This window comes from Pangasianodon hypophthalmus, chromosome 9 (assembly GCF_027358585.1).
Source record: "Pangasianodon hypophthalmus isolate fPanHyp1 chromosome 9, fPanHyp1.pri, whole genome shotgun sequence".
Taxonomy (NCBI): domain Eukaryota; kingdom Metazoa; phylum Chordata; class Actinopteri; order Siluriformes; family Pangasiidae; genus Pangasianodon; species Pangasianodon hypophthalmus.
In genome coordinates, this window is record NC_069718.1 from 15875604 (window position 1) to 15892899 (window position 17296).

Consider the following 17296-nt stretch of genomic DNA (forward strand, 5'->3'; position numbering starts at 1 on the left):
GCTTCTTATCAATGAAAGCAAAGCAGCAGCGCAACTGGTTAAGTTAGCGACTGTAAACAAAAACAAATATAGAAAAAAAACGCGTACTAAGCTACTACCGGAAACAGAGCGCCGGAAACCAAACATTTTAAATGACAACAGCCTGAAAACTCACCTTTAAACAGAGAGAAATCGCGGTTTGGTGTTAGTCCATGTGAAGCGCTGTGAGAGTGAGGCGGCTCTGCGGCGCGGAAGCGCAGCGCACAAGCCTCGGCTACGCGCGCGAGAGAGGCGGGGCTTGGAAGCACACGAGGCGGAGTCTGATCTTAACACCTGCTCTTGTGACACGCCCACACGCCTAAGACGCACGCGCTCCATCCGAACCCCTCACTCATTCACTGACGTACTACATACCAGTCTAATATCTATATCTCTATCTATATCTGTATACCGTCTGCTCCAGCTTCTCACTTACTGGCGACTGAGAGCTCTTTTTATTTCTAAACCTATTCAATTAAACTCATTCAAGTGACTAGGAAAACAGACTAACAATTATCAAAAACTCAACAAATATAATAACTCTGATAATGCTGTAATTTCCACCACTGTAACAAAATAATAATAAAATCATGGACCCCTGGTGGTCCCTGGAGCTCACTTTGAGAACCACTGGTCTACACTTCATGCCAGAGATCTTCAAACATTTTACAGCCAGTGTAATGATAGGTTGCTATTTCCATCACTCAACCCATTCAATTCAAGTGTCCAGTGAAACTAATAACTCTTCAGATGCTGCAGACTGCCCTGGTTCTTTCAGTCTAAACTGTCACAATGTTTGCACAGGCTAGACTTTATTATTTTTCAGAGCTGCACTCATAATTCTGATGCTTATAATGTATAGTCATTAATGTCACATTTACTTCAGTCACTACTTCTACTACCAGTTTCAGTCCATCTGTACTATTGCAACATTTGCACACACTCTTCTGCTTTATTTGCACCCACTTATTCAGGGGTAGTGGTGGGTCAGTGGTTAAGACGTTGGCCTTCTGCTCCAAAGATCATGAATTCAAACCCCAGCACCACCAAGCTGCCATTGCAGAGCCCTTGAGCAAGGCCCTTAACCCTCAACTGCTCAGTTGCACAAATGAGATAACTGTACGTTGCTCTGGATAAGGATGTCTGCTAAATACCATAAATAAATATGCTGACTTGTCCCGCACTTTATTGTATAGTGTAGTAGTTGAGCTGCACTAAACATAATTACTACCAATGTCATTGTGTAGCATTAAAAGAATCTTGAATCTAAAGACACAATAGTAAATATAATAACTTTGATAATGGTGGGTTTTAATTTCCGCCACTGTAACAAAAATTTTTTAAAAATCACAGACGCCCTGGCTATGCTTCACGAACCCCTCTTTAAGAACTACTGATCTACACTTCATGCCAAGGGTTCTCAAACTTTGTGCACAGTTAAATGTGAGTTGAATCTAATTATTCAATTATTAAGCACATTAGACAAATATGTATTCATTTATTCATTAGATTTTTTTGTTCCTGAGTCTTACACTGATAAAGCAAAAGCCAATTAGAACGTTTTGTATCATATCAACATTTTATATCATAAAAAGCATTTTACTCATTTTATTCATATTATAGTTACATTAATGTTGACATTATTTCTGTTTGTTTTTAAGTTGTTGAGCTTTAGATTAGAAAAAAAAATGATAATATACATAATAACTACATATTCTTTTGACTATTTCAGTAGTAGCTCATAGTGAACTCCACCATCATAAAAAAAATAATAATAATAACAACAACAACAACACCAACATCATGGACTGGCTGTATGTCACAGACCTGTGGGGCTCCCTGGACCCCACTGGGAAAACCACTGTTATGAGTAGTCTTTCAGTTTCACATAAAAGTTTCACATCACTTTCATGATATCTGTCTAAATCACAAATGCACTTGTTTGACTGCTTTTAATCTGTATGTTCTTGAAATAACAAAATGGTCAGCCTACATAATGCAACCAAATCCTTCAGTGAAGAACCGAGAGCCCTTCACAGCTCCAAACACACTAAGCAAGTGCTTATACCAAATCCACCAACAACAGAGCAGAACCCTGATCACAAGAACAGTAATATACTTGCATGATTGTCTAATTATAAACCCAGATTCCAGAGTGTCATGGCTCTTTTCTGCTATTTTGGTCTAAGGTAGACACTACAACACTTTACTGAAGTATGCACTCGATAGATTACCACTTACTTGGCACAGAATTTTTTTTTTTTTTGTACATTCAGTGAGATGGATTTGGACACTATTGTTGAAATATTGAGTGTGTGAGAGAGTGAGATAGAGAGGAGAGCGGGAGAGATCAAGAGGAAACAGATTCACAAGAACTCTCTGTAATAATGAAGAGAAATACATCAAACAAATGCTAGATAAAACAGGATGTTTTAATAGCTGAGAGCTGTTCAGCTGAAATGCCTGCCAAAGGCCATCCGAACGGGAAGTTTAACACTAACATGCAAACCACATCATCCATTACTACAGAATGATAAGCCCACCAGCAAACAGCAGCAGTTCTCCTCCCCGTGGGGAAAAGAGAAAGTGTCTTTTATGTGTTAGAGTCACTTCAGTCTCACATGATTGCCCAGGAACCAAAACCAAGCTTTGGTGTATTGTCATGTCTGTGCATTAAATTAGCAGTGAGCTATATGTTAGTTTGAGAAGGATCAAATGTTGGATGCTGGATACATCGGAATAGCACAATCTCACATGCAGTTTGTGTTTTATGACCGTCCACAAGCAACTAACAAATGAAATAAATCAAATGGAGAAAAAAGTCTACTCAAAGAGCCTTAGATAAGAATCTTTTTTTCCCTCCCTGAATGTAAAAAGTACATAAAATATGCATTGTGCCAGTTTGGTGCCAGTTTCACTTGTCTTACTGACACAGCTATCATCATCAAAAATATCTTCCTGTTTATATGTGGGCAACATATGGTTAGATATGGGTGAATCACTCAGTTGCTAGTGATGTTTGATGCTAAATCAAGAGGTAGATGTGGAAATTATGCTTTAACTTATATAATGCATGCATAACCCTGACCTTATTATCTCCCGCTAACTCATCTTTTTCAGTTAGTCTATCGCTCACGACTTTCACTCAAGAAAAGGCTCTACTTTTTTCTTATGGGCTTTGCGCAAAATAAGACTGTCATGGTGTTTACATGCACATTGATAATACAATCATGATCTGACTTTTGATAGCAGATTATGTCACATAAACATGCTACAATATCCTTAAGCCAGATTATCAGATTTCAAGAAATTTTTAAGTATTATTGGGTTATTCAGCAGATGTATATTGTTAATCTGACATCTTACATTTTATACATTTACTGCTCTGCACAAAACATAAACAGATAGAAAAGAAACACCTCAGAAACAATAAAAACTGCAGACTATGGTCAATGCTCCAGCAATGAAATAACATGGTTTTCTTAAGCAAACTCTAAAATAAGTAGTAACAAGTAAAGTGAAACCTTGTTTAATAAATTAAATTATAGCATCAAATTATCAAGCCACTTAGACCCAGAGACCCTTAAGTGAGTCCAAATTTGTTGGATTATTGCCAGGATTTGATCTTTCACAGTTAGGTGATTATTTTGTACATGTAAATGTAATCAGTGACAATGAATGCCATCGTGGAATCACAGGCAGGAAACAAGCAGCCTTTATAACACACACTCTGCCATCCAAAACAGATGAGTGAAAGAATGAAAAAAATGAAAAGACTGTGCTCCCACCTGCACTGATGAACCCCCTCTTCATTTTCCCCCTCGCTCCCTTTCTGCCTCTCTCTATTCAGAAGAATGTCTCCTCCTCGCCTCCCTGATCAGACACCCCATCAGTACCCAGAGGCACTTGCACCTCCCCCATTTTGTGCTAATGACAGGCGTGCAGCCCTTCAGTGGTGAGAGAGGAAGCTGCATGAAGAGAGAGAGAAAAGCCAAGGGGAGAAGGGAAACGAGGGGGGAGTTCCAGCTTACAGCATTCTCCTCTCCTGTGGATTCCCACCTCCTGTGTGCCTACACACACGTACACACACACACACACACACACACACACACTTGTGCTCACATATACACATTGTGAGCTCGAACCTTGTGTGTGTGAGAGAGTGTGTGTGTGCTAAGTCAAGTGTGTGGTGGCACCAGAAAAGAAAGAGTTCAGCAGCTGTGGGAAAATGTCAGCGTTTACAAACCTTTTTAAACAAGTCAAAGGTCTTGGAAACTGTGTGTGTGTGTGTGTGTGTATGTGTGTGTTTGTGCGCTTCTACTGTATATGTGTGTGGGGGGGACGTACGTGTGCATGTGTGTGCAAATGTGTGGCAGTTAGTACTAACTGATAACTGAAGCACCTGCGGCTGTGAAACCCGGGGGGGGGGGGGGGGGGGGGGGGGATTATGGACAATAGACGGGAGAGAGAGAGAGAGAGAGAGAGTGAGGATGTATGTTGAAGAGATCAATTTGTCATTGCTACAATTTGAGTGCAGCTGTTTGAAGGAAAAGTAGAAAGCAGCAGCACATCAGCCTCAGAAAACACACACACACACACACATACACATACACATAGGCCTAAGGAGAAAAAAAAAACGAAGTTATTTATTAGCTGTTTGCATTGTTCTCCTACAGCCCCAGTGCTTAGGGAAGGAGGGGGGTGTATATTTTTAGCCAAATAAGAATAATTCTGGTCCTCATTAAAAAAAAGGCTGTTTTTTTCACCTCACACATAATATAGATAAAATTTAGAGGAAAACTAAAAAAGCCACACGAAATTCACATGGGAAATTCACACCCATGCTTTCAGATGCTTCACATATTGTGTTTCACATAATTTCATATGTTGTGGACTTTTCACATGTAGTTATTTTTTTTACACAGAGGATATGCAGTTTTATTTTCACATGTGAGAAAAATAGATAATGATGATTTATCTCCTAAATACAGTCTTCTAGCTTCCCACTCTCCCTCTTGATATTCACAGGCTTTCATTTTAATCACATGACCACACTCAGGCTTTGATATCTATACCTATGGTATTATTCTTGGACACACACACACACACACACACACACACACACACACACACACACACACACACACTACACATCATGAACTCAGTATTACAAGCACCTATCAGATGTTCCATCTTCCCCCAGAGACACAGAGAACCATCCGACACAAAGGTCATGACATGTCCTCCACCCTAACGGTTTTAAATTCATACATGTATATTACAGCTCTCGGCTTTGACTTTCCTTAAGGTAATTAAAGTGTAGCGTGTTAGGGAGTGGGAAAAGAGAGAGTGATTCATTGTGTGCTGGCTGACACAGTGAGAGAGAGATAGGGTTATAAATGGAGATTAGCGTGATTAGATGGAGGATGGCCACACACACACCTGCACACACACCCACTGGATAAACAAACAGAGTGCAGTATGCAGGGGTGTAAGATAAGCAGGCTAGAATAAACAGAAACAGCAGGTGAATGTGGTGACTGCTATTTGAAAGAGAAAGAGAGAGAGCATGAGAGAGAGACAGATACAGCGTGAGAGACACAGAAAGAAAGAGAGAGGGATGGCAATAAAATCATTTCTTGACACCAGGATCTCAATATTTCTATTTGTTACAAATGATGTGTATATGTGTGTGTGTGTGTGTGTGTGTGAGTGTGTGTGTGTGTGCACGCACACGTGTGTATGTTTGCACATGTGCACGTGTGTGTGTGTGTGTACACATTGGGGTGTGTTTATGGAAAGAGGGATCTCTTCCTAAATGTGCCGTGCTTTGTCTTACCTTTCTTTTGTTGACAAGAGAACACTAGTTAAACTTCCCTGCTCTCCTTGCAACACAGCTCTTCCTCACACACACACACACACACACACACACACACGTGCACATTGAACAGAGAAAGGAAAAGAAGGCTCACAAGGGAAAAAGATACACAGAAGCCTAAGTCTGAGATGTATTGTATCTCTCTCTCTCTCTCTCTCTCTCTCTCTCTCATTGTGTGTGTGTCTGTGTGTGAGTGTGTATGTGTGTGTGTTCTAGCAGTAGCAGCTTGCCATGGGCTCACAAATGATTGCCCTAATTTTGATTTACCACTTAGCCACATGATCATATGCAGAAGTGCTAGCTGTTGAAATCAGGCTGATTATGCAGATTATGCAAACGAGGAGCCGTGTGGAGGATAAGAGCGAAACACAGGAGAGCCACTTGGATGGAATAGTAAACACTGAGTGTTAAAGCAGATCATATAGTACAGAAATCCCTTCTCCTGCTTTATTAGTCCCAAAGCAGCGGGGCATCATAGTGTGCTTGAGAGGAGAATCGAACACATACTGAATTGAGCCCACAGGTCTTCTGTGTCTCACACACACACACACTTCCTTCCTTAATTGGCTGATGCATCAAAGAGATTTGTTTTCTACAAATTAGAGAAAATGTTTCACAGAGAGAAAGAAAGAAAAACCACACTACTGGAAAATACAATATAATTACCAGCTTATTAGTTACAGCAATGACTCAAACAAATTAATTACACTTTTGATTCATTTTTTGGCCCCGAGAGAAAAGTCATAGTCATATGACTATGGGCTAGTTATAGCTTTTTTTGAGAGAGAGAGAGAGAGAGAGAGACAGAGAGAGAGAGAGAGAGAGAGAGAGAGTTAATCTTGTTCTTTGTTTCTGGTGCCTCCTTATCCCTGAAGATCAGCCGTGTTTATTCAGGGGTCAGACTCGCATTGTTAGTCATCATGGATACCGGTTGCCCTTATTAAGCATTAACATCAGACCTGAGCTTCTTTAATGTGTTAGCTTTAGCACCAGGGCTAGCGCTGTACAACGTGTGGGAGGGTGGACGGGCTACGCTGCACTGGCCTACTTACACTGGCCTGCACAGACTAGGATTAATATACAGCTTTCCAATCTATAGTACAGAAAGGAAGATGTTGATGGAAATAAGGAAGAGCCACGACAGCTGTGGAGATATGCATAGTGCTGCATTGTGTGTTCTTTCTGATTGATTACAGTGAGGTTCTGTTCAGTAATAGACTGGCTATATGACAGATAAGATAAAACTCACTGGTTAATATCACACAAGAATCCTAACAATGCTATATGCATCAGTGCCTAGGAGTCTAAATTGGCCATGTCCTCTGGGTGAAAATGATTGCCCTCCTCTCTAACCATCATTAGCAAATCATGATCCTCTGTGAGCTGTATAAAAGGGCTCCTATCATAGCTTTGAAAGGATACAGTGACTAGTGGAGGAAGCACGTGTTAGCCTTTTCCCTCGCAGGTTTGTAGCTACACATTATAAAACATGATTTCTATGATTTCTGGAAAAAAATGCTTTCTGAGCAAAAAAAGGAAAATTTAAAGCAAAGACTTGTCAAAGTCTGTAATGTGTTACTGAAGAATTCTCACTATTGTTTTAAGAAATAGAGCTGAAAATTGTAAATGCCTGAAAATTGCCTAATAATAAACAAATGAAAAAAAAAAAAACCCATGTAATTTACAAAGAACAATGTAGAATTGTTGATATGGTGGAGCTTTCTGTAAGGAGTTATTTTTATAACTTATTTGACATTTATGTTCATGTTTTTGTAATGATTGCCAATGATATAGGAGGAATGACACACTTTGGAAATGCTGTTATAGAAAATTAATCAATGATGGGTTGGTGTGATGCGGCCTGATGTGAAGGAGAATTAGTCTTACACCCTTTTGTTAATTATTTTCCTATAATAGTGCATCCCAAAGTGCTTTATTCATCTTATACCACAGCAATTTAAAAGCATGCAATGTCATGTTTTATTCCTTACATGTTTTATTCCTTACATACAAGAGCATGCAGGGATGTTGGCATTTTAAATCTTTTCAAATATTCATAGAATCTGGATTTCTTGCTGAAAAGTCTAGGCTTTCTGTGTTATTATTTCTGTAGCCTAATGCCGAATCGCCCTACCAAGCTAATTGTGTGGTCTTCAAAACAACTTTAGGCTGACTGTAATGTCTGTTTCCTAATTCCTTTTAAATTCATGGCTGCAATAATTCTGCTACAAGTAGATTTGTTACAAGCAAGAATGCAAGAATACCACAAGATCATTACCATAAAAGTGTAAAAGTGGTTTGTGCCACAGCCCAAGGTGCTGTTACTGGTCAACACAATCTCATAATGTTAGGTTTTATAGATCATTTACGAATTATGTGGGACAGAATGAGAGACAAAGATCAGTAACATAAGTTTAATGGGGCCTCTAGAGTCTCTGAGCAATTAAACCTGCTGGCACTCTGCCTAACCACACACGAGCACACACACACACACACACACACACACACACACACACACACACCTGCCTATATGAAGTGAAAGAAAGCCCATCTTTCAACAAATCCTGTGTTTGTGTGCGTCTGTTTGTTTGTGTCTGTGTCTCAGTATAGAATCTGTTGTATGCCCTTCAGACATCTATGTTAAGAGATCTTTAGAAGCGAATGTCTACCTATATCTACTCTTGTGATCTTGTGGTTAAGCACACGGTTAAACACACTGTCTCATTGCTCCTTTTGTCTCTCTCTCTGAGCAACATGCACATGGTTAGAAGTGAGTGAGTGAGTGACAGCATTGTGGTTGAGGCCTCTGGAGCCGCAGTTAGAAGCACAGCTGGCACACTTGATATTCACTGCCTTTCAGTTAGACACACACTCTCCCCAATGCACCTGCGAGAAGAGGACCGTTTAGAAAGCCAGGCACTGCAGACAGAAGCAAGTGGATAAATGTAAGAGACATTGGACATCTGGGAGCACATACTGCACTTCTCAGTCAATACAGTCAAGCCTCCTGAACAATCACATACACACAAACATCACACTCTGTATCTCTCTATCCCTCCCTCATTTACTGCCTCACTCATCACAGTTTCCTGCCATATAATTTAAGAGCCCATCATACAAAAAGTTCTAAAAATCTATTAAAATATAAAACAAGATTAAACATTACTTCAAGATCCCAAGAAACATGTATACAAGCACATACTGTATAGTTAACTGAATACTGCAGCATTTTTCACCCTTTTTTTTCTTCATTATATCTGTATAACATCTGTAGTGTGTGTGTGGGTGTGTGTGTGTGTGTGTGTGTGTGACTACCAAGGTAAAAATTTTTTGACGTTTCCTTGTTCTAAGGAAACTTTGACATTATTTTCATACCTAAGGTGAGTAGTTGTTGAAATCTATCAATAAATGTTTAAAATATTGCAAATATATAACACAAATTCAAAACTACATCCATTTTAGGAAGAGACCAATGTTTGAGAAAGTATCATCAAAGATGTTCTTGTGGAGTTTTAGGCAACTTTCAAATACTGGAGCAATACAGTAAAAAAAAAAAAAAAAAAACTATGAATTTATTGACTGGTGTTTATAATGCTATATGTCACTTCCCTAAGCACTTCAAGACAACTGACAAAGCGTGGATACATATTCATAAAGACTTATTCAGCTTCTGGTATGTGAGCTGACACAGATGTTTTTTTTTTTTTTTTTTTTACAAAAGGCTGTGTTACGACTGTCATATAATTATCATATCAAGCCATATGTTATAATCATCCCCAACAAGTGGCTCTGACATACCAGAAGTACACTAAGCCTCAAAGTAAGCTGTTCTAATATTTTATTGTAAATCGGCTTGGAAGGTATCATAGCACAGTTTTGACTCAGATGTAAAGTTAAGCAGAGTCATTTGTCATTTTATTGTGAAAATGGAAAGCGTAAACTCTTCTATCATGAAGACTTTCCTGTGCTATAAACTTCGCAAAACACCATGACTGTTGCAAAGTGCTTACAAACCCGACTCCTTCCATAAATGTTAAATAAACGTCTCCTAACAAAAAGATTTCACCACATGAACAATTATACGTTTTACTTTTTTAAACGACATGTATATGAGAACAATGCACATCGCCTGACCAATCAGATTCAAGCATTAAACATCACTGTGGTATACAGCGGATATAAAACGTCTACACACCCCTGTTAAAGGGACAAGTTTTAGTGATGAAAAAAATTAAACCAAAATAAATCATGTCAGAACTTTTCCCACCCTCAGTGTGAAATTACAACATATAATATTTAAGTGAAAAACAATCAGAAACATTTTCGGGAAAATAGGCAATATAAAAAAGTTACAATAACTTTGTTGCACAAGCGTGCACACCCTTTTATAATTGGGGATGTGGCTGTGTTCACAATGAACCAATCACATTCAATCTCATGTTCAAAAGTAATTATCATAAAGCTGTCATCAATGAAATTATTCTGATCAACCTGAAATAAAGAACAGCTGTTTCTGTAGGATTTTGGATCTCCTTGTATCTCCTTTCTCACAAAAAAACATCCAAGCTTAACTAAATTACCTCAAAAAAAGCACATTACCAAAAGAACACCATACCCATGGTGAAGCATGGTGGTGGCAGCGTCATGCTTTAGCGCTGCTTCTTTTCAGCCAGAACTGAGGCTTTTATCAAGGTGGAGGGAATCATGAATAACTACAAATACCAGTCAATTTTCATGCTAAACCTTCAGGTGTCTGCTAGTAAGCTGAAGATGAAAAGGAATTTCACCTTTCAGCATGACAATGCCCCAAAGCATACATAAAAAATCAACAAATGAACAGCTTAACCAAAAAACGATCAATGTTTTTGAATGGCCTAGCCAGAGCCCTGACCTGAATCCAACTAAAAATCTGTGGGGTGACCTGAAGTGGGCTGTGCACAGGAGATGTCCTTACAATTTGACAGATCTAGAATGTTTTTGCAAGAAAAAGTGGGAAAATATTGCCAAGTCAAGATATGCCACACTGATAGACTCTTATCCAAAAAGACTGAGTGGTGTAATAAAATCAAAAGGTGCTTTATAAAACTAATAGTTTAGGGGTGTACACACTTACGCAACCAGGTTATTGTAAGTTTTTTCTTTTTCTTTTTTTCCTGAAAAGTTTCTTATTGTTTTTCTCTTTATTTGTGTACTTTACACAAATAAAAAAGGTCTGACATCATCTTATCTTTTACTTCACAAAAACCATTTTAAAAGGGGTGTATAGACTTTTTATACCCATTGTAAATAGCTTTATGAGCACTGTCATCCGACACAGTGTTACTGGAAAAAGTAATTCCTGAATGTTGAAAGAATGAATTATACAGATTTAGATCTTAATTTACGTCATGAAATCTTCCTGGTCTGGGTTGCGGTGGATCCGGAGCCTATTCAATTGCCCTTGGACTTTCATTATAAGTGAGCTTTGAGTAAACAAGTTGTCTGTTCTTATCTCAGTAGGAAAACATGTCAAAATTCTTGTCAGTAGTAATTACACATATGCTAGAGATGTGTGGGTTGAAAATGCTGGAATATCCCTTTAAGAATGTTTACTTAACAGAATGAAGAGATGCTAAATACGGAAGTTACTAATAGGGAAGTGTATGCCACATGTCAGGACCTTTACATGACACTGTGCTTCTCCCATCTACCTGTCTGTTTCCAATCCACTTCAACTCTTCTTCTTTTCCTCACTTCTCTGTGTGCAGCATAACTGATATTACCTGTCCTATTTGTTTTCTCGTGCTCTCTCTCTCGGTTTCTGGCTTCATTTCTTCCCCTCATTCCTGTCATCTGTTTATTTATTTATTTATTTCGAATGCTTCTTTTCCACTCAAGTAATCATAGAGGGATGAGCGAGTGTCTGACATGGTCACTGTAGCAACGGTGGCTGAGGGGAAGGAGGGACAGTCGATAGGGTGTGTGTGTGTGTGTGTGTGTGTGTGTGTGTTTGGGGGGGGTATGGGGATGAGTGCTATTCTGTGTATGAATGAGTGAAAGAGTGAAGAGAATGGAGAGTACCAAAGGATAGCTGGCTACCCACTGAGAAGAAGAGTGGAGAAGGGTGGGGGTGGAGACACACACACACACACACACGCACCATATACACACATACACACATGAACAAACAAGACTCACAACTGCACTTACACACAAACTATCTCTCATACAAACACACACACACACATATGAATAGCTATCGTCATTAAATCATGTCAGAGACATGGTTATGCCCTTTATAAGCACTTTTATCATCAGCTACATCTGTGGGCTTCTTATTTAAATTGATCTTTCAAACAGGAGTGGGGCAAAACCGTAACAATATAGTTTAATCATTACCAGGAATGTGTGATTTACAGGCTGCTGTAAAATATACAATGTGTACAATTTTCTGTTCCCACCAGCAAACTGACCTGCTGTAAATTCAGAGTAATGTTAATGGTTCTAGAAAAAAGGAATTGGTTTTGCGTTAGTGGCATCTGTGTGTGTGTGTGTGTGTGTGTGTGTGTCAGAGCGGCAGCAGTTCTGCAAGCACAGATGGTGATGTGTGGCAGTCTCTGTCTAGTTTATTAATAATGCTGATGAGCTCTGGACTGACAGTGCTGTATCGACCACAGTCACACACACACACACACATACACACAAACACACACAAAACATGAATATACATAGACTCTAGGAAGTGCAGCATCATGCCTCTTTCATGTGCCACTATCATTATCACTCCTCTGTCTGTGTGTTCTTTCTTCCAGTAAAATTGGGGAATTTGCACAGATGGAACTGCCGGTGCCGCTACTCTCACTACTCAACACTAATCTGACCTTTGGGTCCAAAGAGTCAAAGGGCGAAGGTGAGAGCGCAGTGTGGGTCAGTGGAAACCTTAGCAGACTAGGTAGTACTACAAACAGGAAGACTAGTGTAATCCGGCGCCTTCTCTGTGACACCTCTGATAATCATGACAGTGTCGTAAAACATTTATGAGCATGTTAAATACAAAAATAAACACAGATGGAAGATAATTCAACATTTAAGAACTTGACAAATACCTGTTATAAATAATTCACATTCCAGTAATAGGTCAAACAATAATACACTCCTTTGTTAGTTTGTTACTGAGCCATATTTAAATGAAAACACAAACTATCATCTTGCTCTCACTCTCGTACTGAAGCGTGAGATGAGAACACATCCTTCCACCTCTTTAACAAAACACACTGCAAACACAGCAAATCGAGTACAGAACATTTATTGTACACCTAAGAGCAGTGTAATCTGTGTTTACAGAAAAATCATACGCACATAATGTATTGTGTATATTGTTCCTCTCTCTTTCTCTCTGTATCTTTCTCTCCCTCTCTCTCTCTCTCTTTCTCTCAGTTTCAGTATTGCTTGCTCAGCCTCCCCCCCCTCTCTCTCTCTCGCTCTCTCTCTCTCTCAATCCCACTTACAGCTCCAGCCTCTCTCCCGCCCTCTCCTTAACCTCGAAATCACCAGAGCTCTCCTCGAATTAACCTTCTAGCCTCCCCTATCTGCCATTCGACCCCCCCTACACACACACACACACACACACACACACACAGCTGATAGAGTTAATGCCATCATACCAGACAGATAGTAGAGTGGAGCCTTTAGTCCAAACATGCTGTAATGAAGGATCCTGAAGTCACACTGAAACACAGAGAGACTGACGCTCAGCAGGAGGCCCCTGCTGCTCTCTGAACAAGGGTTCACTCGTCAGACGAGCTCCTGCCGTGCTGTACAGGTGAAAGTCAGGGAATCCATTTCATTCCTGGGAGATCCGAGTCTGAGAGTGAGACAAGGGAGGATGGACAGAGCCAAACCCGAGTTAAGCTCCAAATGAATAGTCCTAATAACAAGCATGCAGAATGTGTCATCCCTTCATCCCGAACACAAGGCGAGGTCCTCCCTCCAGAGTGAGCATTCCCTGCCTCTCCCCCTCTTTAATCCTCTTCTCCTTCTTCTCTCTATCACAGCATCCCGCTGCTGACTGCACGGCTGGAGGGAGAGGAGGAGCAAACACACACACACGCACACACACACAGCTTTCTCCACTCACTGATCTGCGTATGTGTGAGCTTGTGCATAGGGAGAGAGGGAGAGAGAATGTGAGTGACAGACTTACAGATAGAGAGAGAGAAAGAGAGTGAGTGAGAAAGAGAGTGAGCAGGAGAGAAAATGTGAGTGAAAGTGAGGGAGACGCAGTGTCAGAGAGCAAGAGAGAGAGAGAGAGAGAGGTGAGTGAAAGAGCGAGAGATCAGAAGAGGTCTGGCCCTGCCTTCAGTGTGCAGGCGTGAGTCATTAGGTGTAAATTGGACTGCAGCCTGAGTGACAGCTGATTTGTCAGCCCTAATGAAAGAGAGAGAGGGCAGAAGAGTGATATGGCATCTGTTCTCTGCACCCCCAGTACACACAGACACACCCAAACACACACACATATTCGCACATACACACATATACATACACCGGCCACTATAATAGGAACATCTCATTCATGCTATTATCCAATCAGCCATGGCGGCAATGCAATACATAAAATCATGCAGATACAAGTCAAGAGCTTCAGTTATTGTTTCTATGAAACATCAGAAGAGGAAAAATGTGATTACAGTGTGTTTGACTGTGGCATAGTTGTTGATGCCAGACATATTTGTTTAAGTATTACAGAAACTGCTGATCTCCTGGGATTTTCCGCATAACAGTCTCTAGTGTTTACAGAGAATGGTGTGGAACACAATAAACACCCAATAAGCAGTGGGTGAATATGCCTTGTTGATGATATTAGTTGATGAGTTCAGAGGGGAATGACCAGATTGGTTTGAGCTATAAGGAAGTAACTGCAGTATTTCAAAAGACACTCTTTACAACTGTGGTGAGCAGAAAAGCATCTCAGAAAGCACAACATGCAAAACCCTGGGTTAAAACAACAGAAGACCTTGTCAGGTACCACTTTTGTCAAACAAGAACAGCAATCTGAGGCTACAGTGGGCACAAGTTCACCAAACTGGATAGTTGAAAATTGGAAACACAGTGCCCGGTCTGTTTTACAATCCTCAACTGTCCAGTTTCGGTGAGCCTGTGCCCACTGTAGCCTCATATAATTATGAAACACACACATACAATACTGAACAATACCCCTAAGCATGAACTTTGAATGTGCATATACACACACACAATATCACACAATCCCACAATTATTTCGAGGTAACACAATCCAGAAAGTTGACACAGTATCAGAATAAAAGAGCAGCTGCCCCCAGCATGCAGTGATCCAGCTGAGAGGATATGGCTCCCTATACATATGTGTAGTGCCCCTTATTATTGATAATAATAATAATAATAATAATAATAATAATAATAATAATAATAATTGGTATTTATAATATTGTAGCTCTTTCCAGATTGAGTTGACATTCTCAAAGACCAGACAAATTATGATACATGACATGGGAATCTGCTGGCACACACAGACTAAAATAGTCATAAGATTCCTCTTCTACCCCCATTTTGTCACTCCATCTCTCTTTTTCTCTCTCTCTCACTAAATCAGTTATGCATTGTGATCTATCATAAACCAGTCACATGAGCGGAGGCTCTCTGATTCGTCAGGCTTTGACCAGCTGACAGAGAGCATTAACGTTCTTATTCATCACTTAGTGTTTAGTTACCACCACCTATCACACTGCTGTGTGCGTGTGTGTGTGTGTGTGTGTGTGTGTGTGTTTGACACAGTCGTACTTGATCCATCATTTATTGTTTAGCCTCCAGCAACAGTACCTCATGTCAGATACTGTCTGACTGCACTGCTTCTTGTCTACATGCAGTCTCACCTTCTACACTGTTATTACACTACATTGATTTAAAGATCCTTTAAAAAGTAGTAGGTTTAAATAGGCAATAAGAATAAATAAACATGTACTCTGAATTAAATACTTCTAAAATTGTTTTCAGTTCTTCAAATAACATTTTTCTTTTGTAAAAAAATATCTTTTGGCATCAGTAAACTCTATTGTTTTCCTATTGGGCAGTGATTTAGTACCAGCTGTGTGTTTTTCGTTACCTGCTCAGGCCACAGAAGATTATGGCACCTGTGGGCGGGGCTAGCATCACACTTTGTTGCTGATTGGTTACAAAGTGTGATGTCATACACACAAACAACAATGAGAACAGGCCTAATAAGCCATAGAATTTGCACTGTCTGTGCCCCTGTTTGTATTTCTTAAGCAGAATACATGTTTATTTTCTTCTATACCACTGCAGCAGAAAATGTTTTAATGGTGTAAATTCTGCATGAACAGAAATAATTTTATTCAGTTTTTTGATCATATGTGCTGTCGAGGTTATGGGGGGTTTTAGTGTGTTGATAATGCCGTTACAGTGTTCTTTTTGTTTTCTAATACTTTCATCAACAATCAGGTGAAATTATTTTGTAATTCTTTCTAATTCACTTATTAACAAGCATTTTTGTTAATAATTTTGTTGAAGCCCACATTATCTTGTTAACCATATGGCCAATCAGACAAAAAAAACAATGGTAATCTGGGCACTTCTTTGATGTTGAATTTGAACTCTAAGTTTTATTGGCTTCTGCTTAGGCTAGTTTTTGTTTTGAATGTGTGGAAAGGACCCCCAACCCCCTAGTATACTAAATGGTTTCTTGCCATTTCTATATACTGTATTAGTTGTAGAGCACACTGGTCAGAGATTCAACAAGACTGTCAGCGTACGACAAAGCTACATTATTGAAAAGATGTGGTGGTTTACAGACTGTTGAGAACGTTCTTGGATCTACTACACCCGTTACACACATGCACAAACGCAGACACACACACACACCACTGTCTATTATTTACAGAACACTTAAGGATTTGCAGTGTGAATGTGTTACAAAACTGTGAGGAATCTTCATGTTTTATTCATGCTCTCTTTGTTCCTGAGTGTAAAACCTCTGTCACTGTGGCCTTTGCTGTTTAACTCTTATTGACATAAATGTGCAGTTTCATCCTCCCCATTTCCTCTGCTGTGTGGTTCATGTGTGGTTATCTTCTCTACATAGCAAATGCTTAATTCATGCTCATTTCCTTGTTATACTTTATTATTGTCGTTCTACTTTTAGCCTTATGTCTACATTTCAACTCACATTCACAGCGGAAGTGTGGAGGTGATAAGAAGGTGTGTATGTGTGTGTGTGTATATGTATGTGTGAGAGGGAGAGCTACACTTGGCTATCTTTAACCTGCCTGTCAGTGACAGAAAGGCCTGCTCGGACCACATCAGGCTGAGGTGGCTGTGTGCAGATATACAGGCTAACTGCCAGATGAGAGCAGAGGATGTGCCAAACCA

The 17296-nt window shown here is 39.8% G+C and overlaps 1 protein-coding gene across 3 annotated transcripts in view; it reads right to left on the reverse strand.

Moving 5' to 3' along the window:
* The window catches only part of LOC113529649 (genetic suppressor element 1), a 47708-nt gene extending 33500 nt beyond the window's left edge, over positions 1-14208 (reverse strand). Inside the window, exon 1 of one of the 3 annotated variants that reach the window (XM_026919001.3) lies at positions 13540-14208. In XM_026919001.3, the coding sequence (XP_026774802.3) occupies positions 13540-13576 (37 nt within the window). In that variant the 5' untranslated portion in view covers positions 13577-14208. Of the gene's footprint in view, positions 1-154; positions 352-3806; positions 4016-13539 lie in introns of those variants that run through there. The other 2 variants (XM_026919002.3, XM_026919005.3) reach the window with 2 other exon arrangements.
* Between the last annotated feature and the right edge of the window lie 3088 nt (positions 14209-17296).